Source organism: Oncorhynchus clarkii, chromosome 5 (genome assembly GCF_045791955.1).
Source record: "Oncorhynchus clarkii lewisi isolate Uvic-CL-2024 chromosome 5, UVic_Ocla_1.0, whole genome shotgun sequence".
In the NCBI taxonomy this organism is placed as follows: domain Eukaryota; kingdom Metazoa; phylum Chordata; class Actinopteri; order Salmoniformes; family Salmonidae; genus Oncorhynchus; species Oncorhynchus clarkii.
The window spans coordinates 77,698,386-77,726,341 of NC_092151.1; the positions used below are offsets into that span (position 1 = coordinate 77,698,386).

The following is a 27,956-nucleotide window of genomic DNA, read 5'->3' on the forward strand; positions in this document are numbered from 1 at the left end:
AAATCATGCTGGCATTCAACATCATTGCTGGCCATTTTAACATCATATTGCAAAAGATGATATACTATGACTTTCACCGTTTTGAAGTATGACATTTGTGCTGAAGAAAATGTGGTATTTGTAAAGAGAAAAGGGATAGTGAGATGGGGAAGGCTAGTGATAATTTAACTTTTTTTTTTATGAGCATAATGTATTAATAAGGCTACAGTTTGCATATTAGGGCCTGAGTAGTACAATAAGGCGGAGTCATGGCAAAATACTGCATTTTGATTAGTCTCGGTAGCGCGTGGGACACGCCCTCCTTCATCCTTGTAAACAAACACATTGGGCATGCGTACGACACTGGCGTAATGGAGGTCTATCTTCCTTGACCACGGTGATTTGTTAACAAATCGTCTTCTGTTTTTAAAGATTTGGAGCGAGCATTCAGTCATTACTTGGTCGGCTTTTGTAAGTTAATATTTGAAACATCAAAACTTGTGTGCTTTTAAGTAACGTATGTTGCTGGAATAGTTGCGCTTGCAATTAACGTTAGCGAGCTACACTGACATTAGCAAGCTAGCCTACCTGCTTCTCAAAGGTGTCTCTGTTCCGTTATCTTTAACATATTTGCATAACATGGCATGATCGTACGTTATTACTTTACCATTGCTATACATTAATAACTAAAGTAGATAGAGGTATGATACAGTCAGGTTTGTCAGGCATCTTGATAGCTAAAAAGCTAACGCTATATGTTTTCCGGGAGTTAACTGACACTGGGCCCGGTCCTTAAATGACTTGGAATTCAACCAATCACAAATTTAGGGATAACTTTAATGAGAGTGTCGTCCAATCACAATCAGCAGGTGGGCAGGAACTTGTCAAAAACCTAGCGCTAGCTGGCTAGAGTAGCATTAGTATGTTATTAACTTTATGTTGTAATCTATTACGAAAAGTTCGACAACTAAGTTAGATAGCTTCTAATGGTGCTAGCTAGCTATCTCTCTCACGGAGGATATCGATATTTAGAATTAGATTGGGTTACCGGACATCAATATGCGAAGCAACGTTGGCTAACTGTCCGATTGAATTTGACTTTTGTTGTTGATATTTTATCCAGCTGCCAGCTAACTGTTGATATTAGCTAGCTATAGTCTGAAGTAATTACGACGACATTCCATAGCCCCTCAGTCCCACAAAAACATGTATATATTGTTCTGTTTTTTGCTGTGTTGTGTTTACAGTAGTTATCTTTGTAGGATGAACTTTGTGCTTTAATAACTATAGGGGGGCGACAGGTGTTCGTCTGTACCAAAACGATTTAGGCAAGTTTTGAACCTTTCTAAAACATCTGTTTGTGTTATTTGTCAACTGCACTACACATAGGCCTATTATATGTAGTAACATGTTCTATGTGATGCAACGTTTTAGAGAAATTATTAAACAGACATCTGATCAAAACAAATGTGTTCTCTTGTCCAGTGCTTGCAGATCAGAGCAACTCTTCTTTGAGGATGGCGACAGACACTGCGTCCCAGCAGACTCCTGGCTCCAGGATTATGACCTTTCACCCTACCAAGGAAGAGTTTAAGGACTTCAGCCGTTACATCGCCTACATGGAGTCACAGGGAGCACACCTAGCTGGAATGGCTAAGGTGTGTGTTTTTGCATCTACTTTTCAGAAGATCATAAGCATTTATTCCCCTGATCTACATCCTATTTTGAGAAGAGTAGAAGGTGTCCAACCAACATCAGAAGGTGTAACCAAAGATCTATAGGCCTGTCTATATCCTATTCTAAGAAAAATGCACTCTGTATAAAGACTAACTCAATCCTATGTTTGATATGTATTTTCCAGGTTATTCCACCAAAAGACTGGAAGCCTAGACATACTTATGATGACATAGATGACCTGGTGATCCCTGCTCCTATACAGCAGGTGGTGACTGGCCAGTCAGGTCTCTTCACACAGTACAACATCCAGAAAAAACCCATGACTGTCCGAGAGTTCCGCAAGACTGCCAACACAGACAAGTGAGCCCTCATACTGTTATGGGCAATCCCACGGTAACGGAGTAATAATGAGACTTAGATTTGTCACTTTAAAATGCATGCCAAACCATACAGCTCTATGCACAAGGACTACTTTTAACCATTTCCACTGACATTTTTACAAAAACACATTTACTTGAAGAACAGTGCATATGGAAAGTTGACAGTACAAACAGTCATTCTGTTACCACATTTGCATATGCACTGTTCTTCAAGTAATACATGGTTACATGGTTGTAACTGGCTATAGTTCTAAAATCACTGCAAGATGTCATTTGTTTTGATTGTCACATCTAATCATCCGTTGTCATTGTAGGTTCTGTAATCCCCGCTATGTGGATTTTGAGGAGCTGGAGAGAAAGTTCTGGAAGAACCTGACTTTTAACCCGCCTCTCTATGGAGCAGATATCAACGGAACCCTCTACGACCCAGTGAGTTATTCCTATCATCGCCCACTGTCGGGTTCGCCTAACAACCTACTGTTGAAATGTCAATGTCTCTGCTTACCCTCACCAACATTTTCTCTGCTCCATCTCTAGGATGTGACAGAGTGGAACATTGGTCATCTGAACACTATCCTGGACACTGTGGAGAAGGAGAGTGGGATCAAGATAAAGGGAGTGAACACTCCTTACCTGTATTTTGGCATGTGGAAAAGCACCTTTGCCTGGCACACTGAAGATATGGATCTCTACAGCATCAACTACCTGCACTTTGGAGAGCCCAAGTCCTGGTAAACTGTTGATGTATTTTACACAGTTCAAAAAAGAAAGCACACGGTTCAGTGCAGTGAAGTTATACCAAGAGATATTAACACGTCTATTTTACAGATTTACAAATGGAGTGTCTGTCATTGGGTTGTTATTGTACGTAGTACCCAACACTAGCGTTTTGTCCAAAAGGTGTACTTGTACATCAAGCTGCTTCATGCTACAGAAACAGGAGATTGGCTCCTACCCAATGGGCCGCTCAGGCTAGGACAAGTATTACTTGATTTACTTACTTACCTAACACAGCATCTTGACTACCATTTACATCATTACTCTTGTCTCTCTGCAGGTATGTTGTTCCCCCTGAACATGGGAAGAGATTGGAACGTCTTGCTAAAGGTAAGTGGAGCAGAGGAGGCAGGCTGGAATATAATAAATGGAATGGAGTCAAACGTGGTTTCCATGTGTTTGATACCGTTCCATTTATTCCATTCCAGCCATTACAATGATCCTGTCCATCACTATGGTGGAAAGGAATTTCCTAATTGATCCTCATTCCTCTTCGGAGTTTCCTCTATTTGCATTTAGCACCTGCGCATTAAAAAAAAATGACATGTAGATTTATGCCCCTGGAAGACCCCACCACCGCTAACTCTTCCAATGCTGCTGAAAAAAATCCTACGGGAAACTCTGCTCATTGATTATCAATATTCTTCATATCAACACATTATCAGACAGGGATCAGCAGAATTCCTAATGTCTTTGATTCCTGTTCATGCAGGGTTCTTTCCTGGGAGTGCTCAGAGCTGTGAAGCTTTCCTGCGGCATAAGATGACTCTTATCTCACCCTCCATCCTGAAGAAATATGGCATACCGTTTGAAAAGGTGACCGCTCTTCAATGGCAACATGTTATCAAATTTCCCAACCTTTCACAAAGTTGGGATACAGCAACAAAATACAAACCTGTTGGTCTGACTATGTGTCTGTTGTGTGCTTAGATAACCCAGGAGGCAGGCCAGTTCATAGTGACCTTCCCATTCGGTTACCACGCTGGTTTCAACCATGGCTTCAACTGTGCTGAATCCACTAACTTTGCCACACAGCGATGGATCGATTATGGCAAAATAGCCACACTGGTATGTACAACTAAATGAATTAACACATAGTATGCATGAAACCAAGTCATTTATTTAGTGTGATCTGTGATTGGTCTTGTGTTACTCAGTTTGTATGGTCGTGGGTACAATTCCCGCAGGGATCACATACTAAAATGTATGCACTCATACCTTAAGTTGCTTTGGATAAAATTGGTAAATGGCATTTATTATAAAATATACTCATGACCAATCCCTATCCTCCCTCCCCCAGTGCTCGTGTCGTAAGGACATGGTGAAGATCTCCATGGAGATCTTTGTGAGGAAGTTCCAACCAGACCGCTACAAGGCCTGGAAGGCAGGGAAGGACAACACTCCTATTGACCACTCCAAGCCCACGCCAGAGGCTGCTGACTTCCTGAAGACAGGGGAGCCTGGGAAGGAGGGTCCAAGCCGCAGCGAGGCCCCTGACCAGGAGAATACCCCATGCACCACCACTCAGGAGGAGAAGAGGTCCATGCTTTACTGTAGTGTAGTATTGTCTCTAGCTGGTGTAACTTCATATACACTGAGTGTACAAAACATTAAAAACACCTTCCTATTATTGTGTTCCACTCCTTTTTGCCCTGAGAACAGTCTCAATTCGTCAGGGCATGTACTCTACAAGGTGTCAAAAGCATTCCACAGGGATGCTTGCCCATTTCAATGCTTCCCACAGGTGTGTCAAGTTAGCTGGATGTTCTTTGGGTGGTTGACCATTCTTGATACATACATGAAACTGTTGAGTGTGAAAAACCACCAACTTTCCAGTTCTTGACACGCTCAAACCAGTGCGCCTGGCACCTACCATACCCTGTTCAAAGGCACCTAAATCACACGTACACAATCCAAGTCTCAAGGCTTAAAAATCCTTCTTTAACCTGTCTCCTCCCCTTCATCTACACAGAAGTGGATTTAAAATCAATACGGGATCATAACTTTTACCTGGCCAATTTGTCATTGAAAGAGCAGGTGTTCCTTATGTTTTGTACTCTCTATTTATATCTATATTACATTTGTGATTGCAACATCAATTTTTTAAAACTTTTAAATGAATGATATATTCCCGGTAATTCTTGAAGAATATAACTTAAGCTCAAGCTTAGTTCAACTGTCGTACCTTACTAATATAGGGTATAGGGTCAACATTGTTTAAGCTATCATTTTGAGCTCAAGCATGGTCAGTTCTTGCATCCATAGCTCTGTCTGGATTTGAGTGGTTACATTTCTCTAACCCCCATCCCTCAGCTGTTTACCAAATCAAGTGCCCGTTTTGTTGTTTTTTCTAATGCAGATTTCCCCTTTAATGATCAAAGGAAAGCGTTCATTCATACTGGGTTTCGGTCTCCACTTTGAGCAAATTTCTCAAAAGAGGCTTATTGTATTTAAAAAAATATATAATAATATTCACAGTTCCTCTCTCTGTCCTGTGCCAATGCAGCCCGAAGGTTGGGAAAAAGCGCCAGCGAGGAGGAGATGTGGAGGCAGCAGAGGATGGAGACACTGAGCAGGTTGATGAAGAGGAGGAGGAGGAGAGAGAGGTGGACCAGAAGAAAGCAAAGCTTGTCCAGGAGGAGAAGGGACACAGTCTGGCACACAAAGGTACCTCAGTTCGTCTTTGACTATGGCACCAAAAAATACTGCAATATTGACTTGTTAGACTGTTCGTTAGCTAGGTTTCATCCAATTGGTGACGGATTTGAATTCAGATAGTCAAAACTGCACAAAGAAAATATGTGCCATTTTCCCACCAGTGGTGTCAACAACCAAATTGACTTGTTGCTGTGCATGATGATGTGATGCACGCTCAATTTACTTTACTGTACTTTTAGTACAGAAAAAAAAATCTAAAGTGTGATGTGTTTCTATTCTACTGATAGTTTTGCCACACAAACTGTTGTCTACTCTGGTCTTGGCACCAGTACTCTAGCCAACAGCTCACATGTATAGTATAGTATAGCGGAGGTATGCTAGTCTACATGAGGAGATTATTATGGCTATTATTTGTCAAACTGCAGTCAATTGTGTCACCAGAATAAGCACTTTCACCACCCTGTGAAATTCATCATAACTTATTTCATCTGTAGCCTAATAAACTGCATGCTTTCCTGAGTCGTAGTGGGAGGACCACATCACCGCGTGACTACAAGTTTATGTCCATATTTTTTTATTTAACTTTATTTTTTAACCTTTTATTTAACTAGGCAAGTCAGTTAAGAACAAATTCTTATTTTCAATGACGGCCTAGGAACAGTGGGTTAACTGCCTGTTCAGGGGCAGAATGACAGATTTGTACCTTGTCAGCTCGGGGATTTGAACTTGCAACCTTTCGGCTGCTAGTCCAACGCTCTAACCACTAGGCTACCCTGCCGCCCCATATGATGGTTATTATATCAATATTTGCACATAAAGGTGTTTCCACCAACATTTCTTACATAATTTATTTGACCGACACAAAAAAGATCCCACCATGTCGAACGAACAAATTATCTTTCGGCATTAATAAAATTGTACTGTCACTTCCTATTTCCATCACACCTGGGAACTGTATAAGGTATGACTTCATCCGCATGAAAAAACACATTTCCATCCACATTTATGAGGGAGATAATTTAGACCAGTGGTATTCAGTTTTTGGGGACCCTATCTTTTTCCCCCAGGAATTTCTCGTGACCCCACCCCAAATCTGTAAATGTTATTTTTCAATTAATCTTTCTCAAAAATGTTTGTATATTGTCCCATACAATAATTTGTACTCTTCCTTTTTTAAAATTTTTATTAGATACTTTTTGCTAACCCCACTGCTGTTCCTCGGCTTTGAATAACACTGATTTAGACAGTGCCTCCAGTTTTTCATGTTTGTTTATTTCAGTGCTAAAGGCAGAGGATGTTAAAAAAGAGCGAACAAAGCCACCACTCAACGCAAAGACCAACCGAAACACAAACGCCAGCCGAAAGCTAGCACTTCAGATGAAAGCCAAAATCTCTCTTAAATCCACTCCAATTAAGTCTCAGCCACAGACTAACAGTCAGTCAACCCAACCAGCGGCCCCAGAACCCTCCCCCCAGAGCTCAGAGAAGGCCGGCCCCAGTGAGGATGTGAAGCCTCCAGCCAGCAGCTCCAGCCCTGTCCACCCAGCCAGCAGCTCCAGCCCTGTCCACTCAGCCAGCAGCTCCAGCCCTGTCCACCCAGCCAGCAGCTCCAGCCCTGTCCACCCAGCCAGCAGCTCCAGCCCTGTCCACCCAGCCAGCAGCTCCAGCCCTGTCCACCCAGCCAGCAGCTCCAGCCCTGTCCACCCAGCCAGCAGCTCCAGCCCTTCCCTCCCAGCCAGCAGCTCCAGCCCTGTCCACCCATCCAGCAGCTCCAGCCCTGTCCACCCAGCTAGCAGCTCCAGCCCTGTCCACCCAGCCAGCAGCTCCAGCCCTTCCCACCCAGCCAGCAGCTCCAGCCCTTCCCACCCAGCCAGCAGCTCCAGCCCTTCCCACCCAGCCAGCAGCTCCAGCCCTGTCCACCAGCTCTTTCAGAGGACCCTGTGCCCTGCAGACGTGCTGCACGTCCACAGCTACGCCAAGGGAGACTACAGCGAGGGAGAGACCAGGGAGGGCAAGGAGGAGAGGAGGAACGATAGTAGTGATAGTGAAGGAGAGGAACTGGATGACAGCAAGGTGAGAGGAGTAGAGATGGAGAAGAGGAGTGGAGTCCAAACATCACACACCACTGAACCTCTGTCTGTAGGATTTGCTTTATCATGTTTGTTCTGAGGTCAGATATACTGTACTGTACATGTTCAATGAATCAGCGCTAATGATTCTGTTCCTAACCCCTTTTATTCCACCAGAGGGCAGAAGATGGAGAGGATGATGGCGCTGTGCCCAGAAAACAGGGGACGTTGCCTTGTCACCAGCGTCTGATTAAAGACAACATGAGTGACGAGGGTGAGTTAAAATATCACTTCCTCACTCACGTAGGTTAGCCCCAGTTAGGCTTCCTTTTCCTAAGCAATGGATATGATGACTTGTAGAAAAGCAGTGTCAGGCATGTTCCTCCATGGAATAGAAGCGATGATGTTGGCATACCTGATGGCATTATAGTAGTTTGTCTGTGTGTGTTTTCATAACTGCCTGTTTGGTTCCAATGGCTCAGGGGATTAAAACAAATAGCATGGTGTATTTGATTTCCTTCATGTGCAACGGTCAATATCGACACTTCTGTAAGTTTTTTGGGATATGGCATGTGCTAACGCTAAAATCAATTTATTTTGCTGTCGTTTTAAGAGCTGCCAGAGCAGCCCCCAGTAGACGAGGATGGGCTAGAGGGAGAGTCGTGGGCCAAGCCCCTGGCCCACCTGTGGCAGAACAGACCCCCCAACCTGAAGAAAGAGAAGGAGTACAACCGTTGCATGGGCCTCCAGGCCCCATACTGCTCTGTGTGCTCACTCTTCCAGGCATTCCAGCAGGTGAGGGAGGAATGGACTGTGTGTGAGAGATCACCAGTGGCTGAGGAGAGGAGGAGACACTCAGCAGGGGATTTGGGAAGTTTGTCTTCTGAAAGTCTCAGTCATTAATCTGCAGGGGTTTCTCTGAGAGTCTCTCAGTCATTAATCTGCAGGGGTTTCTCTGAGAGTCTCTCAGTCATTCATCTGCAGGGGTTTCTCTGAGAGTCTCTCAGTCATTAATCTGCAGGGGTTTCTCTGAGAGTCTCTCAGTCATTAATCTGCAGGGGTTTCTCTGAGAGTCTCTCAGTCATTAATCTGCAGGGGGTTTCTCTGAGAGTCTCTCAGTCATTCATCTGCAGGGGGTTTCTCTGAGAGTCTCTCAGTCATTCATCTGCAGGGGGTTTCTCTGAGAGTCTCTCAGTCATTAATCTGCAGGGGTTTCTCTGAGAGTCTCTCAGTCATTCATCTGCAGGGGGTTTCTCTGAGAGTCTCTCAGTCATTAATCTGCAGGGGTTTCTCTGAGAGTCTCTCAGTCATTAATCTGCAGGGGTTTCTCTGAAAGTCTCTCAGTCATTAATCTGCAGGGGTTTCTCTGAGAGTCTCTCAGTCATTCATCTGCAGGGGGTTTCTCTGAGAGTCTCTCAGTCATTAATCTGCAGGGGTTTCTCTGAAAGTCTCTCAGTCATTAATCTGCAGGGGTTTCTCTGAGAGTCTCTCAGTCATTAATCTGCAGGGGTTTCTCTGAGAGTCTCTCAGTCATTCATCTGCAGGGGGTTTCTCTGAGAGTCTCTCAGTCATTCATCTGCAGGGGGTTTCTCTGAGAGTCTCTCAGTCATTCATCTGCAGGGGTTTCTCTGAGAGTCTCTCAGTCATTAATCTGCAGGGGTTTCTCTGAGAGTCTCTCAGTCATTAATCTGCAGGGGTTTCTCTGAGAGTCTCTCAGTCATTAATCTGCAGGGGTTTCTCTCTGAGAGTCTCTCAGTCATTAATCTGCAGGGGTTTCTCTGAGAGTCTCTCAGTCATTCATCTGCAGGGGTTTCTCTGAAAGTCTCTCTGAGAGTGAACCTCCTGTTATGTGATTCAGTTCCCCCTTTCTTCACTTGTTTCTCAGGGGAGACGTTTTTGCAGTTTTAGTACGTTCCCCAATGCTCCTCTTCTCACTTCTGATATACTGTACAGTGATAGTTATTTCAGGTTTGTCTGCCCAGTCTAAGTAGCTGTTTTACTTTGTCCCTCCCTCTATCCATGGCTAGACTGGGTGTGCTGATGAAGGCAAACACAGAAAAGCATTTCTTTGAACAATTTGAATGAGAGTTATTTTCTGACGTGAACTTCTATTGTCCTCCCAAGAGTTGCTAAATATGATTGTTTCATTTCCAGGCGGAGTGTGCTGATGACGGTACGGACCCTCCAGTGGTGCTGCCTGGAGGCAGGCTGAGAACCAAGCCTCTGATCCCTGAGATGTGTTTCACCACCACCACGGAGCCAGAGGAGGGCGCTGAGGAGAAGGAACCTGCCCCTCCGGCCCCCACCACCCCTCACCTGGAGCCAGACGGCACCAGCCTGCTCATCAGCTGCTCCCACTGCAGCGTCCGCGTACACACCAGTCAGTACTACTACTTACCCAGCACGCCACCCCTTTTACCACTAGAACAGCTGGGCCTTTCAGCCTATAACTACCCACTACCCAATGTTCCCGGGCATCCTTTTATCATACACATCAGATACACCCGCAAGGTGTGCAAACATAAGCACCAACACTTGATAAATAGTGCGTAAACAATTGTAAAAGATGAATTGCATGAATAAATATTTGTGAAAATATATCCATGTAAAAATAGTTATGTTTAGATAGTCAGGATATGTTTAGTATAATTCTACAAAGTCCTTATAAAGGTATAGCCCATTTTCGTTTATCTTACAATAAAAACATTACAGTGTAATGTGTAATACATTTGATCAATTTCATTTGTAGATCTGATTTAAAGTAATGCAGTGCAGTTACAGCTTCTTCAAATTAGAAAGTAAAATATGATCATGTAAGCAGCAAGGCGCAGGCACCAGGTCGCAGTTGTAAATGAGAACTTGTTCTCAACTAGCCTACCTGGTTAAATAACAGTGAGAGATAAATAAATAAAAGGTCAAATGATTTGCCCTATGCCTTAACTAAACACCAAGGCTTTAGAATGCTTTAGAAATGTGCATTAACTATAATATAGGATGAATTGCATAAATGAATATTTGTGGAAATATTTCCATGACAAGATATAAAAACAATAGTTATTTGTTTGGATAGAGGATATGTTTAGTATAATTCTACAAAGTCTTATTGAAAATCTGATTTGGATTACAGACTCCACTGGTATGTTGTATTGTGCAGAGGACGACAGCTCCCGTCTCTGCTCAATGTTCTGAGCAAACTAGTCTTCTTTGGAATCAACTTGTCTGCCAGGGAAATTGGTGTGAAGTTGTCCATGGTCACATTTCTGCCTTTAGCCATGAAAGGCTGAACGAGTCTGTCGCTCACCCGCTGGCCTGGTTTCATCTTTTCTATCTGTCTTCAACATCAAACATCGTAACAAAAACCTAATTGCAAATTTGTCTGGTTTGTTGGCCATATTTTGGGTAAAACGGCACCTGGCTTTGGTTGGGAACAGTTGCTCATCAACAGTTATTTTCTCTCCTGGCTTGTAACTGTTAAATTTATATTTTAGGTATCCCTATACTTCTGTTATTACAGTACTCTCACTCTGTTATTTGTGCACCTGTGCAGAATTTCCCCTCGTTGGACCGGGCCTGAGTGTAATGGCAACTATGTACCGTGCAGATACGATGATGTAATTGTTGTTAAACTGGGACCTAGTCGTTATCATTTTAGGGTTAACAGTAACGAGCAATGCAATTCTTCGTAACACTTTTCCAGGTGTGTGAGACGGCGGCGAATCTCTCCGTCTGCACACGTATTGGTCTTATGTCATCAAAACGCAAGTGTCTCATAATCTCTCTGAAGTGGTTGCGTGGCATGGTCTCTGAAAAAGTCCATCACATAACTATCGGACCAAAATCACTCCACATCATACTCTTTCCACAGTATTCCCTGCGGACATACAAGAGTACAATAAATACTTTGAGGTCATCCATAGACTTGTCCCCACGTACTGTTTCCGACAGTACAATCTCTGATTGCTGCAACATCTGCATGTCACATAAACAAAGATCACTGTAGAGTGCACTGGCAATTAGTCTTTGTGTGAGGTGTAGGGCCTGCTCTCTCTGGGAGAATGTTCCTGTTGCCCTCTCCTCACTCTTTTCTACCCAAACTCGTGTCTCACGGTCTGTTGGCCCTGTTCTGGTTTTTCTGTGGCGAGGCTCAGGCATCGAAGCTCGAAGCTCGAAGCTCGAAGTCAACAATCGGATGAAACCTCTTCATCAGCAACGTCGATTTCAAGCTCAAAATCCGATTCGACTCCAGCTCAACTAAATTCTGAAGAATTTGCAATGCTACCAGTGCATCCATTTGTTTGGTTCGGCTAACCATTATAAACTACACACAGCTACACACTACACAATGCTTCATTACACTGCTGTTCTAAATGTAATCATCCTCTTTCAACCTCCTCATCCAGTTCATTCAAATTCAATTGGGAATTCACAGGCACAGTTATCAGTATCTATCGCCCATTCATCCATTTACCACATTCATTCGGTAAGGATAGGGATGCGTGTGTACCAATGCCCTACAGCACATTTGCCTTGGCCCTTAAGTTAGTAGTAGCTTCTTTTTTTTAAAGATAAATACTTTTTTGTTTGTGATTTAAAAGTTCAGACAAATGGACAATGTAAAACATAAATATTTAGGAAAAGTCTTGGACGTTGATATTGTTTTTTGCAGATTTATTTACAAAATCAAACAACATTGGCCTAATGCGGTTCTAGTTAACCCCATCATTCCAGGTAAGAGCAGTACTCTACTTTTAGAAAGTTGAGGACTTAAGTGCAGACTGTTTCAACTCTAGAAGTTATTTAATTATCTCTGTCCACAACAGGGTTGAGATGCGCTATCAGTCATGCGAATGTGTGAATGCCTGTCAGTAAAGGAGTATGCACACTGCAACCTATCCTCCCTTCTGGTTCATTGGCGACAACGTTTCAACCACTTAGGTAATGGTGTTTGTTTGGTTGTGTGTTTCCAGGCTGTTATGGCGTGGATCCAGAGAGTGTGACTAAGGACTGGAAGTGTGCTCGCTGTAAGGCCAATTCCATGACTGAGGTCAGTGTCTCCACAACACATCACCTCATAACACAACACCTCCAAGTGGCTGTTCATTATGTCTGACCTCACCTGACCCAAGTATATGTTGCTGGCACTGACTGGCAGTAATGTTTGCAAACGTTGCAGGAGTCTAAACTGTCATTAGATCTGGCAGTGGTCTAAACTGTCATTAGATCTGGCAGTGGTCTAAACTGTCATTAGATCTTTAGAAAAAAAAGTTTTATTTAACTAGGCAAGTCAGTTAAGAACAAATTCTTATTCACAATGACGGCCTACCCCGGCCAAACCCGGACGACGCTGGGCCAATTATGCGCCGCCCTATGGGACTCCCAATCACGGTCGGTTGTGATACAGCCTGGATTCAAACCAGGGACTGTAGTGACGACTCTTGCCATAAGAAGTAGTGCCTTAGACTGCTGCGCCACTTGGGAGTTTAGACTACGGCAGGTAGCCTAGTAGTTAGAGCGTTGGACCAGTAACCGAAAGGTTGCTGGATCGAATCCCTGAGCTGACAAGGTAAAAATCTGTTGTTCTGCCCCTGAACAAGGCAGTTAACCCACTGTTCCCCGGTAGGCCATCATTGTAAATAAGAATTTGTTCTTAACTGACTTGTCTAGTTAAATCATGTTTATTTTTGGGGGGCATTAGATCTGGCTGTTTGCAGTATTCTAAACTGGCATTAGATCTGACAGTAGTGTTTGCAGTATTCTAAACGGGCATTAGATCTGGCAGTAGTGTTTGCAGTATGCTAAACGGGCATTAGATCTGGCAGTAGTGTTTGCAGTATTCTAAACGGGCATTAGATCTGGCAGTAGTGTTTGCAGTATGCTAAACGGGCATTAGATCTGGCAGTAGTGTTTGCAGTATTCTAAACTGGCATTATATCTGGCAGTAGTGTTTGCAGTATTCTAAACTGGCATTAGATCTGGCAGTAGTGTTTGCAGTATTCTAAACTAGCATTAGATCTGGCAGTAGTTTTTGCAGTATTCTAAACTGGCATTAGATCTGGCAGTAGTGTTTGCAGTATTCTAAACTAGCATTAGATCTGGCAGTAGTGTTTGCAGTATTCTAAACTGGCATTAGATCTGGCAGTAGTATTTGCAGTATTCTAAACTGGCATTAGATCTGGCAGTAGTATTTGCAGTATTCTAAAGGGGCATTAGATCTGGCAGTAGTGTTTGCAGTATTCTAAAGGGGCATTAGATCTGGCAGTAGTGTTTGCAGTATTCTAAACTAGCATTAGATCTGGCAGTAGTTTTTGCAGTATTCTAAACTGGCATTAGATCTGGCAGTAGTATTTGCAGTATTCTTCTAATGATAAGTGACTGACTGGTACTGGTCGTCAGGTGACACACCTTGGCATTGGCTGTATGTACAGTACCAGTCAAATGTTTGGACACACCTACTCCTGAGTTTTTCTTGATTTTTACTATTTTCTACGTTGTAGAATAATAGTGAAGACATCAAAACAATGAAATGTCACATGGAATCATGTAGTATCCAAAAAAGTGTCAAACAAATCAAAATATATTTTAGATTCTTCAAAGTAGCTTTGCACACTCTTGGCATTCTCTCAACCAGATTCACCTGGAATGCTTTTCCAACAGTCTTGAAGGAGTTTCCACATATGCTGAGCACTTGTTGGCTGCTTTTCCTTCATTCTGCGGTCCAACTCATCCCAAACCATCTCAATTGGGTTGAGGTTGGGTGATTGTGGAGGCCAGGTCATCTGATGCAGCACTCCATCACACTCCATCTTGGTCAAATTGCTGTTACACAGCATGGAGGTGTGTTAGGTCATTGTCCTGTTGAAAAAAACAAATGATAGTCCCACTAAGCGCAAACCAGATGGGATGGCATATCGCTGCAGAATGATGTGGTAGCCATGCTGGTTAAGTCTGGTGTGTCAACTTTTGACTGGTACTTTGTTTACTTAACTGAGATTATGGTGGTTGACAGTTTGCTCTTCTTGCAGAGTTGCTGTTTGTGTTTGTTGAGGGGGGGTGCCTTGCAGAAAGCCAACAACAACAAGTAAGTCTTTGTGCCAGACAGATCCCCTTAGAGATCAGGGAGTGGGCTAGTCTAAATCACACACTGAACATTTACTGAGCTCTTCTCTTTATGTACTCTTTTGTTCACATAGTTGGATGTTCTTTTGAAATATATCTACTAGGTTTATAATCTACTCATGGTGTGGTGTCTGCGTATTGACATGTTGTGTTGTAGGTGGGTCCATGTGCTGTGTGCAGTAGCAGTGTTGGAGGCTCGCTTTGTGAACATCACTGAGAGAAGCCCTGTGGATCTGAGTGGGATTCCTCTACAGAGGTTTAAACTGGTGAGTTCAACTCTGTAAATGTCAATAGGCTTGGGCAGTATACAGTATACCAGGCTATTTGGAAATACCTGTCACATAATTTTTCATTATGAAGCTTACTGGCAGTCCCCAGTCACGTGGTGTTTGTTTACAAGCACTCAACAACGAGAGACCAGAACCTTGTGAGTCACTAACTGTTGTGCAGCACGCGTCCGGTGATCTAGTTTCACTATGGAATTCACAACTAAATGTTTTCCAGCTAGATATTTTATAACTATTACGGTAACTGTCTAAACTGCGCTAAATGCTCTGCGGTTGTGCATTGGGTTTGCTAACAAGCTACTAAATTAGCAATCTAGCTAAATTGTTAGCTTCTCCCAAAATCAAGTTTTGCTTTGTAACAGCTGAGAATCCCCTGCTGGATCAAGAGCCTTGCTGTCTAATGTGTGTTTTGTGCAGCAAACTGTGAGCAGCATTTTTGAGTTATTTGTATAACTGTATGAGCTGGGATGTCTGTCCTGCAAATAGTTTGTCAGAGACTGTTTCAAATGTTCGCAATCTGCTGATTAGCATTTAGTTAGCATTCTCAATGGGATTTTACATGTACTTTGTAACCTTCGGATTACAAAGGCTGTGGGTTAAAAAAAAATAGTGCTCCTTGTGTTCAGTGACGCTGTTACCGAATATCCCGGGATGGCACAAAGTCGGTATGAAGGTTTGACAATCTGGATACTGCCCAAGCCTTATGTCAACATTTATTATGCGCTAAGGGATAGGACTCTGTCACTACCTCGCTCTCCAACCAAGGTGCATGAATAGAGGAGAACCTTTTCCAAGAACCTTTGCATGAAGGAAAGTGGCTGAATATCCTCTCTTCAGCATATTATGCCAAAGTAATATATTATTGGTTTTACCTGACATGGTTGGCACATCCACCTCTATGCATGTGACAGCAGTTATGCTTGCCGTCTACTACAAGGTTAGACTAGAGACTAGGGTATTTAGAGGATGTCCGGTGAGTTTGTGATTAATCCAGCCTCTACTATATACAGTTTGACAGGATGTATAGGCCTAGTTTTTTTCCTGTCTCTCTGAGCATGGTCCTATTGTTTTCTGTGCTGTGCAGAAATGTTACTACTGTAAGAAGCGGATGAAGAAGACATCCGGGTGCTGTGTGCAGTGTTCCCATGGCCGCTGTCCTACGGCCTACCACCCTACTTGTGCCCAGGCCGCTGGGATCCTCATGCAGCCAGACGAGTGGCCCTTTGTGGTCTACGTCACCTGCTGCCGGCACAAGGGCCCTATTCCGACAGAGGTATACATTGGTGGTACTTTATATTTAGGACTGTGTTTCAGAAAGGGGAAGCACAACACCAGACAGTGGGGACTCGAAAGGCCTCAGTTATGGAACTCGGTTACATCATTCTGCTGATACTTTATGTTATAGTTTCTAAGCATTCTACATATTCAGGGCTGTGCTCACAACAGTGTACTATATAAACATGACTATGTTTTAGATTTTAAAGTGAAAAACTCCCACGAGTATGCCCGTGTACTTCCAGTCCAAAGAGGTTGATAGAGTTGTTATTTGATGTTAATCCGGATGGGTAACTAATTTCTTCTCTCTCAGCGTAACAAAGCAGCCATGCATGAGCTCACCGTGGGGAGGAGGGTGATCTGTAAGCACAAAAATGGCCGCTACTACCAGTGTGACGTGGTGCAGCTGTCCAAGGAGACGTTCTATGAGGTCAATTTTGATGACGGCTCCTTCAGTGATAACCTCTTTCCCGAGGACATCGTGGTAAGAAGACAAACGTCTGTGTGTGTGAGAGTGGGTGTGGTGCCGAATTGTGGTCAGTAATTCATGACAGGGCTTATAAGTAGGTCATAAGCTGTTTATTATTAGTTTATAGATTGCTTATACAATATGTACCACACATTGGTTAAAATGGTGTTATTTATTTTTGGTGCTTGCCAAATAGTGAGTTTGTAGGATCGTATCTGATGGTTGTTTTCTATTGCCAGGGCCGGGACTGTGCCCAGATAGGCCCCCCTCCACAGGGGGAGATGGTGCAGGTCCGCTGGACAGATGGTCTGGTCTACGGGGCCAAGTTTGTGGCTGCTCACATCATCCAAATGTACCAGGTACTGCAACACTATTCGCACTCACCCTCAGCAACAATGTACCTTATCCAGATAGAGGTTATACAGTTTTACATCATATAGTGCTTTGCAGTCTAATTGATCTGCTCCATTTGTCCAGATTGTTACAAATCTAAAAAAATAAAAATAAATAAATACATTACAAGTCTGTGATGAAACCATTGTTTGCTTTTATGAGAGACATAAAATTTAGTTATTTTGGCATTGATGGTGTTTGATGTAGGTGGAGTTTGAAGACGGGTCACAACTAACAGCCAAGAGAGATGATGTCTATACCCTGGATGAGGAGCTGCCTAAGAGAGTCAAGTCAAGACTGGTGAGTATACTGAGAGCTACCTGTGAGCTATCCAATATACTGACTCCAAAGTTGCTAACCTTAACTCTGTATCATCAACTCCTAACTTTCTCACTCTGATGTTATAATAAGGACTGCTGAGTATACTGAATCATACTGACTGAATCATTTTCTCCAGCATGTTTGTTAATGAGTCTTCTTCCTGTGGCAATGGACAATAAAGTAATCCTGTGTGTGCCCCGCCCCGGTCTATCTCCAGTCCAAGGCGTCAGACATGCGTTTCGATGGGATCTTTGAGGACAAGGAGGCCATCCAGCAGTCGAAGAGGCAGAGAGTGATCAACTCACGGTACAGAGGGGACTACGTTGAACCTGTGATCTACAGAGCCATCATGGAGTAGCCTGCCAACTACAGCATGGAGTAGCCTACTCTTCCAACAAACCACCAGCACTGATATTCCTGATCTGGACTTCTCACTTTACCTGAATTCATCCACTGACTGAGTGAGTGTAGCTCTGACTAAAGGACTTCCTCTGAAAATAACTTTCCAACCCCTAGTTTGGACTGTTTTCTTTTTTCTTATGTTCATCCCTTCATAATTTACAGCATTATGCGCCAGTTTCCCGGACACTGATTAAGCCTAGTCTTGGACTGAAAAGCCCTTTCATTGGATATGCTTTTTATGCTACGCTTAACCTGTCCTGGAAACCGGACCCAGTTGTTATTACTTTTATGTTTTTTTGACTGTGATCAAGGATTGAAGAACAGGCCACCTTCTCCACTCGGTATAGGTTATAGAAGCCGGGAAGAAACTGCCATCCATGTCACCTTTTATGCCATCCTGCTAGTGCCCAGTAGCTGTAACTCGTCTCTTGAATGGAAGCGATTTTGGACCATGAATTTTGCTTCCAAACAAGATGTAGCTTTCTAATAATAATAGTAACAATCCACTCAATAGAACTGTGGCAGGAATGACTTCCTGAAGGGAGTGAAGCAGACAAGTTGCTGCCACTCATCCTCATAAACACTGATTACAGTGTTTTCTGACTTGCAATTTCACTGAATGTTGCCAGTTGTTCCTTTATGTACATCTATTTATTTTCCTATGTCGTTTTTCAGGGTGCTACTTGCACCTATGTTTGATTTAAGGAGGTGCAATGCCATTTTAGTAACTAATACCACCTCCTCTTAGCAGAGTCACACTGTTGACTGCATTCCTAAACATTGTATTTTGTAGGAACGCGTTGAATATAGCTTTTTCCATTTTTAGAGTTGTTTTTTACCAGTGTATTTATTATACTGTGCTTGAAGAAAGTAACCTCTGCAATGCAGACAATTTGTCAGTTGCAATGGTGAAGAGGTTCTGGACTGATTCTGATCGATGTTCTATTTTTGCTATATAAATGAATTGGAAATAACCCATTCAGAATTGCTATGGGCGCTCCCTTTTTATCCAAGTTGGTTCTTTACTCTTTAAATGAACATTGTGCGTTGCACTTTTATTCAAGCCCATTTTGAGAGAACAGTTTAATAGTTGTGTGCTACCATTTGCTATTTTTGTAAAAAAAAAAAAAACATTTTTTAAATAATATTGTACATTTTATAAGATCTTATGCATTGTGTCCCACCACGCTTCTCCACTCGGCCATGATCATCAACCATAATGCACTTATTAATTAAGGATAAGGTGGCCTTCAGATTGTCTGTTATATTCCTCTAAACTGCTGTTATCTTGAGTATAGGGATGCCACATTCTGGTAACTTTCCCAGGTTTTCCAGAAATCCTGGCTGAAATTTCCCTGCAATCAGGATGAAATAAGCAGGAAATCCGTAAGTCCTTTTTAAATAAGATTTCTGGGAATTTTGAGAGTTTTCTGAATTTTGCAACCCTACTTGAGTGTGAGAGACACCTAATATATGAGTTAGGAAGCTATAGAGGCTCACAGAAGTACCACTAAGCAAGGGGTTTATATCATCAGCATTCAACAGTATGGAAATACTTATGATGACTTATAATACATGGGGGGAAAATACAAGTTTTCTATCAAAAAGCCTATTTTATTGCTTTGTTTTATAATGATACACATTACATTCACAGTCGGGAAGACACTGAGATGTAATTATAATAAGTAGTTTATTTAAAGATATAAGCCGTTGACGCAAGGGATCTTGTTTGTGCCCCAAATGGCAGCATATTCCCTATATTGTGCTCTACCTTTGACCAGGGACCTGGTCAAAAGTAGAGCACTATATAGGGAATGGGGTGCCATTTGGGACTGATCCCTGGCCTGTTTATGTGACCTTTTTTCCTTTCTGTGAAAAATGTACTACCATTCATGCATTTTGTAAAGATGATAATTTTGTTTCAGTAAAAACATTTTTGGCTTGCATATTGTCATTTATTGGTGTTGATCTTTGTTTCATGTTTAAATGTTTTTATGATATTTATGACTGCTAAACAGTTCATGATCTTATGACTGATTAAACAATGTTTGACATATATTTATGACAATGACTGAAGGTTGTAGTAACAGTATAGTGTAATAACTTAGTCTTTACAAGACCCCACTGCATACCTCAATGACAGTAGTAGTATCTAACTCCATAGCAAGTAAATTGTCAGCTAAACGGTGCTGTCCTTGAAGTTCAGTGTTGGGGAGTAATGAACTACATGTAGTTCAACTAATAATTAAACATTTTACAGTAGCTTGGTGGTAGTTCAACTAAATTCAAATATTGGTGGTGTTTTCAGTAGTTAGCTTTTTTTGCCATGTAGCTGTGTAGTTAACTACTGGAACTGCACATAACTTTTTTTTGCAAAAATAAAATATGGGTAAAGTTGGCAATAATTCTTTGTATCAGACCTGCCTAATTCTCACTTGAAACCGTTTTTAATATGCTAAATCACACATTCAGTTAACATCTGTCTCCTGAGTGTGTTCTTGCTATTTGTATTCTAAGACATTTCAGATTTAGATATGGATAATTTTTCACAAAGTAGTTGGATGTAGTGAGCTACTTTTTCAAAGTAACTAAACTATAATTTTAAAGTGTATCTTTAGTGTAGCTTAACTTCTTCCAGTGTGAAGTAATTGGTAGCTTGGTAAACTATATTTTCAGTAACTCCCATTGTTTGTGTACTAGCAAACCCCACAGCTCAGCCCAAAACAGGATTTACACATACTGTTGGTGAGGACGTTTGGAAGGTCAGTGAGTGCTTACATTTAACACTGAAGAATATAGCAGTTTGTGTGTTGGCTGATTATATTTGCAGTTGTGCTCCCCTTCCCCAAGTTCATCTCTTATCACCTTAGCTACAAACCATCCATCGTATCAGCTAGTGATCTTTACCAGTACACTAACAGCTTTTATGTCTCATGCTGAGGCTGCATACCATAGTGACATTAGTCCTTGCCCACACCTTACAGCTGCTCTGACATCGATAATATATAGATAGGGGTTGTACCTCTGGGGTGCACTAGCTCTCACGCATGTTCAATGTCAACTTTATCTTTAGCAAGCATCTGTCACGTTTCAAAATACAAAATCCTTTAATAAAAGTATAACAGTTGTGATGTAGCCTACTTCTGCCCTCTGATTTGTAATGTTTATCCAATTGTAATTTGTATAAAATGCATTATTAAAGTTGCAACATTGTAGTTACTTTCCACCCACACAACCAGTTACATTGTAGCGGAGTGGCACTGATTTGGCGTATTACAGATGTTCCCGTCCTATTCTGTCAGTGTTGTGTGTGCAGATGGTGGTGGTGCTGCTGTACAGTGACAACTATTGCCTTTTCGCGAGCTCTGCATCCACTCGCAGCTGGATAAACATGTTGAATTGACAGGTGGTTGATAGATAATTAGCTTGGAAATAGAAAAATGGAAGATGTATTTTAACTAGCTAGGTGTGCTGGCTCATAAGTCTTCGGGGACACGAATCATCAAAGTAAACGTTAACGGTAAGAACAGCTAGCCAGCTAGCTAACGTTAGCTATCCTATATCATGTAACCTGCCATACTTCATCGCCTAGCAGAATGTGATCAAATGTAAATTGCCTATTTGTTAACAGTATCGACAAACCTGTGCACTAAATAGCTTACTTGTGTCGTGATTCGGCTCACCGTAATGCTATCAGCTTGCTAGCTAGCAACACTGCTAGCAAGCTAGCTACTTGATAGCCATCAAGCTGGCTACCATGGTACACGGCAGGTGGTGCCAGGCAGGGGGGTCTGGTGGAATTTCTGTGCTAACGAACTAAACCACCTGCTATTCAGTTCTCTTCTATTCTCATATATTATGTTATGTTCTAGTATTTCTACTATTGTATACAAAGTACATTGAAAGTCAATTTTCTTAATTGAAATGGAATGTATCCAATCTCTGATGAACCATCAGTCCCCTTCTTCAACAGTGTGTATGGTACCATGTACAGTAGGAGGTGATGAGAGTCATGAAGCCAACCCGTCACCTGCTCCTGGTGCTCTGTCCCATGCTTGTCCTGGGCTTCCTCTACTACTCCTCTGGGAGACTGCACCTGAGGGTCTGGGGACAGAAATCATGTAAGTACTGTAAAGCAACTACGGTATAACAAGTCCTAAGTACAGTAGCAACTTAATACCCATGTCCAATCAGCCTGGTTTAACAGGTAATATTACCCATGCTTAGAATCATCAGTCATGATGATGAGGAATGCATTAATGAGCTAATGGAATGACTAAATATGGAGGCTGTGAGCCTGTGAGAGCACAGAGTCAAAATGAAGGGAACAAATCAAATCAAACTTTATTTGTCACATGCGCCGAATACAACAAGTGTAGACCTTACCGTGAAATGCTTACTTACAAGCCCTTAACCAACAGTGCAGGTCAAGAAGAGTTAAGAAAATATTTACCAAATAAATTCAAGTAAAAAATAATAAAAAGTAACACAATAACATAACAATAACGAGGCTATATACAGGGGGTACCGGTACCGAGTCAGTGTATAAACAGCCAGTAGCAGCAGTGTACAAAACAAATGGGGGGTCAATGTAAATAGTCCAGTGGCCAAATAGTCCAAAGTGAGGTAACTCTTATTTTTATCCACGTATTTCTAGATTTCCTTTTCCCTTCTAATGTGATAATGATTATAATTTACCAAACTTTTCCTCTTCACCATGTTTCATTGGAGCAAATGTAAATGCATGTTGTTGTTAAGCACAATCTGCTTCTTACCAGATGGGGGAGCTAAGAGACAGGCTGTGTGTTTTGGGACTCTGGAAGATGTATATTAGGCATAGTAATATGTAAATAGGCTGCATCACAGATTTGTGCTGAGTGTGCAGCCAATTTAGATTGCAGTGGTGACCACATATGGATTGAAACCAGAAACCGGACATGAGGGCCACGTAGGCTACTTGGAGTTGCAAAACTGTTTTTTTCTGAATGACTTTACATTATGCTAATCAAGAATTGATTTGATGTGACTAGACGCTATACACTCTGTCCTTTTCAGTTGTGTTTGTTGTTCCCAGAATGCTTTAAAGCTCCAAAGGCTGTTTGTTTACAGTCATTAGCAATGAACGGACATGTTTTATCACACCATGTAGTTATGCTAAGTAGACACTAGGCAGGTTACCATTGACCCATGAAACAAATACAGTGGGGAGAACAAGTATTTGATAACCTGCAAAATAGGCAGTGTTTCCTACTTACAAAGCATGTAGAGGTCTGTCATTTTTATCATAGGTACACTTCAACTGTGAGAGACAGAATCTAAAACAAAAATCCAGAAAATCACAGTGTATGGTTTTTAAGTAATTCATTTGCATTTTATTGCATGACATAAGTATTTGATACATCAGAAAAGCAGATCTTAATATTTGGTACAGAAACCAAATTTGCAATTACAGAGATCATACGTTTCCTGTAGTTCTTGACCAGGTTTGCACACACTGCAGCAGGGATTTTGGCCCACTCCTCCATACAGACCTTCTCCAGATCCTTCAGGTTTCAGGGCTGTCGCTGGGCAATACGGACTTTCAGCTCCCTCTAAAGATTTTCTATTGGGTTCAGGTCTGGAGACTGGCAAGGCCACTCCAGTACCTTGAGATGCTTCTTACGGAGCCACTCCTTAGTTGCCCTGGCTGTGTGTGTCATTGTCATGCTGGAAGACCTGGCCACGACCCATCTTCAATGCTCTTACTGAGGGAAGGAGGTTGTTGGCCAAGATCTCACGATACATGGCCCCATCCATCCTCCCCTCAATACGGTGCAGTCGTCCTGTCCCCTTTGCAGAAAAGCATCCCCAAAGAATGATGTTTCCACCTCCATGCTTCACGGTTGGGATTGTGTTCTTGGGGTTGTACTCATCCTTCTTCTTCCTCCAAACACAGCGAGTGGAGTTTAGACCAAAAAGCTCTATTTTGTCTCATCAGACCACATGACCTTCTCCCATTCCTCCTCTGGATCATCCAGATGGTCATTGGCAAACTTCAGACATGCGCTGGCTTGAGCAGGGGGACCTTGCGAGCGCTGCAGGATTTTAATCCATGACGGCGTAGTGTGTTACTAATGGTTTTCTTTGAGACTGTGGTCCCAGCTCTCTTCAGGTCATTGACCAGGTCCTGCCATGTAGTTATGGGCTGATCCCTCACCTTCCTCATGATCATTGATGCCCCACGAGGTGAGATCTTGCATGGAGCCCCAGACCGAGGGTGATTGACCGTCATCTTGAACTTCTTCCATTTTCTAATAATTGCGCCAACAGTTGTTGCCTTCTCACCAAGCTGCTTGCCTATTGTCCTGTAGCCCATCCCAGCCTTGTGCAGGTCTACAATTTTTTCCCTGATGTCCTTACACAGCTCTCTGGTCTTGGCCATTGTGGAGAGGTTGGAGTCTGTTTGATTGAGTGTGTGGACAGGTGTCTTTTATACAGGTAACGAGTTCAAACAGGTGCAGTTAATACAGGTAATGAGTGGAGAACAGGAGGGCTTCTTAAAGAAAAACTAACAGGTCTGTGAGAGCCGGAATTCTTACTAGTTGGTAGGTGATCAAATACTTATGTCATGCAATAAAATTCAAATTAATTACTTAAAAATCATACAATGTGATTTTCTGGATTTTTGTTTTAGGTTCTGTCTCTCACAGTTGAAGTGTACCTATGATAAAAATGACAGACCTCTCTCTACATGCTTTGTAAGTAGGAAAACCTGCAAAATCTGCAGTGTATCAAATACTTGTTCTCCCCACTGTAGGTGGGAAAAGGAATACCTAGTCAGTTGCACAAGTGAATGCATTCAACCGAAATGTGTCTTCTGCATATAACCCAATCCCTCTAAGGGGGGTCGGCAATTTATTAATGTGCAATTTGCCTAATTTATTTTTATTTTATTTTATTTCACCTGTATTTAGCCAGGTAGGCTAGTTGAGAACAAGTTCTCATTGCAACTGCGACCTGGCCAAGATAAAGCACAGTAATTCGACACATACAACAACACAGAATTACACATGGAATAAACAAAACATATTCAATAATACAGTAGAACAAAATAAAACAAAAAAGTCTATATACAGTGAGTGCAAATTAGATAAGATAAGGGAGTTAAGGCAATAAATAGGTCATGGTGGCGAAGTAATTACAATATAGCAATTAAACACTGGAATGGTAGATGTGCAGAAGATGAATGTGCAAGTAGAGTTACTGGGGTGCAAAGTAGCAAGATAAATAAATAAATACAGGAGGGGATGAGGTAGATAGATGGGCTGTTTACAGATGGGCTATGTACAGGTGCAGTGATCTGTGAGCTGCTCTGACAGCTGGTGCTTAAAGCTAATGAGGGAGATATGAGACTCCAGCTTCAATGAATTTTGCAGTTCGTTCCATTCATTGGCAGCAGAGAACTGGAAGGAGAGGCGACCAAAGGAGGAATTGGCTTTGGGGGTGACCCGTGAGAAATACCTGCTAGAGCGCGTGCTACGAGTGGGTGCTGCTATGGTGACCAGTGAGCTGAGATAAGGCGGGGCTTTACCTAGCAGAGACTTGTAGATAACCTGTAGCCAGTGGGTTTGTCGACGAGTATGAAGCGAGGGCCAACCAACGATAGCGTACAGGTCGGAGTGGTGGGTAGTGTATGGAGTGGAGTGGTGGGTAGTGTATGGGACAAAACGGATGGCACTTTGATAGACTGCATCCAATTTGTTGAGTTATTTTATAAATTTCATCGCCAAAGTCGAGGATCGGTAGGATGGTCAGTTTTACGAGGGTATGTTTGGCAGCATGAGTGAAGGATGCTTTCTTGCGATATAGGAAGCCAATTCTAGATTTAATTTTGGATTGGAGATGCTTAATGTGAGTCTGGAAGGAGAGTTTACAGTCTAACCAGACACCTAGTTATTTGTTGTTGTAAACGTACTCTAAGTCAGAACCGTCCAGAGTAGTGATGCTGGACAGGCGGGCAGGTGCGGGCAGTGATTGATTGAATAGCATGCATTTAGTTTTACTTGCATTTAAGAGCAGTTGGAGGCCACGGAAGGAGAGTTGTATGGAATTGAAACTCGCCTGGAGGTTAGTTAACACAGTCTCCAAAGAGGGGCCAGAAGTATACAGAATGGTGTCGTCTACGTAGAGGTGGATCAGAGAATCACCAGCAGCAAGAGCGACATCATTGATGTATACAGAGAAGAGAGTCGGCCCGAGAATTGAACCCTGTGGCACCCCCATAGAGACGGCCAGAGGTCCTGATAAAAGGCCCTCTGATTTGACACATAGAACTCTTATCAGAGAAGTAGTTGGTAAACCAGGCGAGGCAATCATTTGAGAAACCAAGGCTGTCGAGTCTGCCAATAAGAATGCGGTGATTGACAGAGTCAAAAGCCTTGGCCAAGCCGATGAATACGGCTGCACAGTAATGTCTCTTATCGATGGCGGTTATGATGTCGTTTATGACCTTGAATGTGGCTGAGGTGCACCCATGACTAGCTCTGAAACCAGATTGCATAGCGGAGAAGGTACGGTGGGATTTGAAATGGTTGGTAATCTGTTTGTTAACTTGGCTTTCGAAGACCTTAGAAAGACAGGGTAGGATATATATAGGTCTGTAGCAGTTTGGGTCTAGAGTGTCACCCCCTTTGAAGGGGGGATGACCGCAGCAGCTTTCCAATCTTTGGGAATCTCAGACGATACGAAAGAGAGGTGGAACAGGCTAGTAATAGGGGTTGCAACAATTTCGGCAGATCATTTTAAAAAGAGAGGGTCCAGATTGTCTAGCCCGACTGATTTGTTGGGGTCCAGATTTTGCAGCTCTTTCAGAACATCAGCTATCTGGATTTGGGTGAAGGAGGAATGGTGGGGGCTTTGGCGGGTTGCTGTGGAGGGTGCCGGGCAGTTGACCGGGGTAGGGGTAGCCAGGTGGAAAGCATGGCCAGCCGTAGAGAAATACTTATTGAAATTCTCAATTATAGTGGATGTATCAGTGGTAACAGTGTATCCTTGCCTGAAAGCAGTCGGCAGCTGGGAGGAGGTGCTCTTATTCTCCATGGACTTATAGTTTCCCAGAACCTTTTTGAGTTTGTTCTACAGGATGCAAATTTCTGTTTGAAAAAGCTGCCTTAGCTTTCCTAAATGCCTGTGCATATTTGTTCCTAACCTCCCTGAAAAGTTGCATATCACAGGGGCTATTCGATGCTAATGCAGAACGCCACAGGATGTTTTTGTGCTGGTCAAGGGCAGACAGGTCTGGAGTGAACCAAGGACTATATCTATTCCTAGTTCTACATTTGTTGAATGGGGCATGCTTATTTAAGACGGTGAGGAAGGCACTTTTAAAGAATAACCAGTCATTCTCTACTGATGGGATGAGGTCAATGTCATTCCAGGATACCCCAGCCAGGTCGATTAGAAAGACCTGCTCGCAGAAATGTTTTAGGGAGCGTTTGACAGTGATGAGGGGTGGTCGTTTGGTCGCAGACCCATTACGGATGCAGGCAATGAGGCAGTGATCGCTGAGATCTTGATTGAAAACAGCAGAGGTGTATTTGGAGGGCGAGTTAGTTAGGATGATATCTATGAGGGTGCCCGTTTTTACGGATTTGGGGTTTTATCTGGTAGGTTCATTGATAATTTGTGTGAGATTGAGGGCATCAAGCTTAGATTGTAGGATGTCCGGAGTGTTAAGCATGTCCCAGTTTAGGTCACCTAGTAGCACGAGCTCAGAATATAGATAGGGGGCAATCAATTCACATATTTTGTCGAGGGCACAGCTGGGGGCAGAGGGTGGTCTATAGCAAGCTGCAACAGTGAGAGACTTGTTTCTGGAAAGGTGAATTTTTAAAAGTAGAAGCTCGAATTGTTTTGCTACAGACCTGGATAGTAAGACAGAACTCTGCAGGCTATCTTTGCAGTAGATTGCAACACCGCCCTCTTTGGCAGTTCTATCTTGGCGGAAAATGTTTCAGGGTTTTTGGTGGTTTTCCTAAGCCAGGATTCAGACACGGATAAGACATCCGGGTTGGCAGAGTGTGCTAAAGCCATGAGGAAAGCAAACGTAGGGAGTAGGCTTCTAATGTTAACATGCATGAAACCAAAGCTTTTACGGTTACAGAAGTCAACAAAT

At 42.7% G+C, this 27,956-nt stretch overlaps 2 protein-coding genes across 6 annotated transcripts in view; both read left to right on the plus strand.

The window, feature by feature from the left end:
• Positions 1-328: 328 nt before the first annotated feature.
• Positions 329-19,749, plus strand: LOC139409407 (lysine (K)-specific demethylase 4A, genome duplicate a). 3 transcript variants are annotated; one of them, XM_071154525.1, is made up of 22 exons: positions 329-450; positions 1,465-1,637; positions 1,841-2,016; positions 2,351-2,465; positions 2,574-2,767; positions 3,094-3,143; positions 3,526-3,629; positions 3,744-3,881; positions 4,114-4,352; positions 5,320-5,480; positions 6,751-7,544; positions 7,718-7,814; positions 8,154-8,335; positions 9,695-9,920; positions 12,508-12,584; positions 14,563-14,618; positions 14,814-14,922; positions 16,028-16,216; positions 16,532-16,702; positions 16,927-17,046; positions 17,288-17,380; positions 17,619-19,749. In XM_071154525.1, exons 2-22 carry the CDS (start codon positions 1,497-1,499, stop codon positions 17,757-17,759), a joined length of 3,573 nt encoding a protein of 1,190 aa, XP_071010626.1. In that variant the 5' UTR covers positions 329-450; positions 1,465-1,496; the 3' UTR covers positions 17,760-19,749. The 3 variants fall into 3 exon arrangements, with proteins under 3 accessions (XP_071010626.1, XP_071010629.1, XP_071010627.1); XM_071154528.1 differs by having other exon boundaries at positions 17,538-17,766; XM_071154526.1 differs by having other exon boundaries at positions 333-450; positions 1,919-2,016.
• A 1,335-nt stretch (positions 19,750-21,084) lies between these two features.
• Positions 21,085-27,956, plus strand: part of LOC139409408 (ST3 beta-galactoside alpha-2,3-sialyltransferase 3a) — a 74,942-nt gene continuing 68,070 nt past the window's right edge. Inside the window, exons 1-2 of one of the 3 annotated variants that reach the window (XR_011634400.1) lie at positions 21,085-21,323; positions 21,777-21,924. Coding sequence is in view for 2 of the 3 variants with exons in the window: in XM_071154529.1 (XP_071010630.1) it covers positions 21,807-21,924 (118 nt within the window). In the remaining variant the exon portion in view is untranslated. Of the gene's footprint in view, positions 21,324-21,760; positions 21,925-27,956 lie in introns of all 3 variants that reach the window. The other 2 variants (XM_071154529.1, XM_071154530.1) reach the window with 2 other exon arrangements.

Coding starts and splice junctions, on each gene's coding strand:
- LOC139409407 (XM_071154525.1), top strand. CDS start 1,497: ATGGCGACAGACACTGCGTCCCAGCAGACTCCTGGCTCCAGGATTATG. Junction 7,545..7,717: donor AGGAACTGGATGACAGCAAG/GTGAGAGGAGTA, acceptor TTATTCCACCAG/AGGGCAGAAGATGGAGAGGA. Junction 14,923..16,027: donor CTCTACAGAGGTTTAAACTG/GTGAGTTCAACT, acceptor TGTGCTGTGCAG/AAATGTTACTACTGTAAGAA.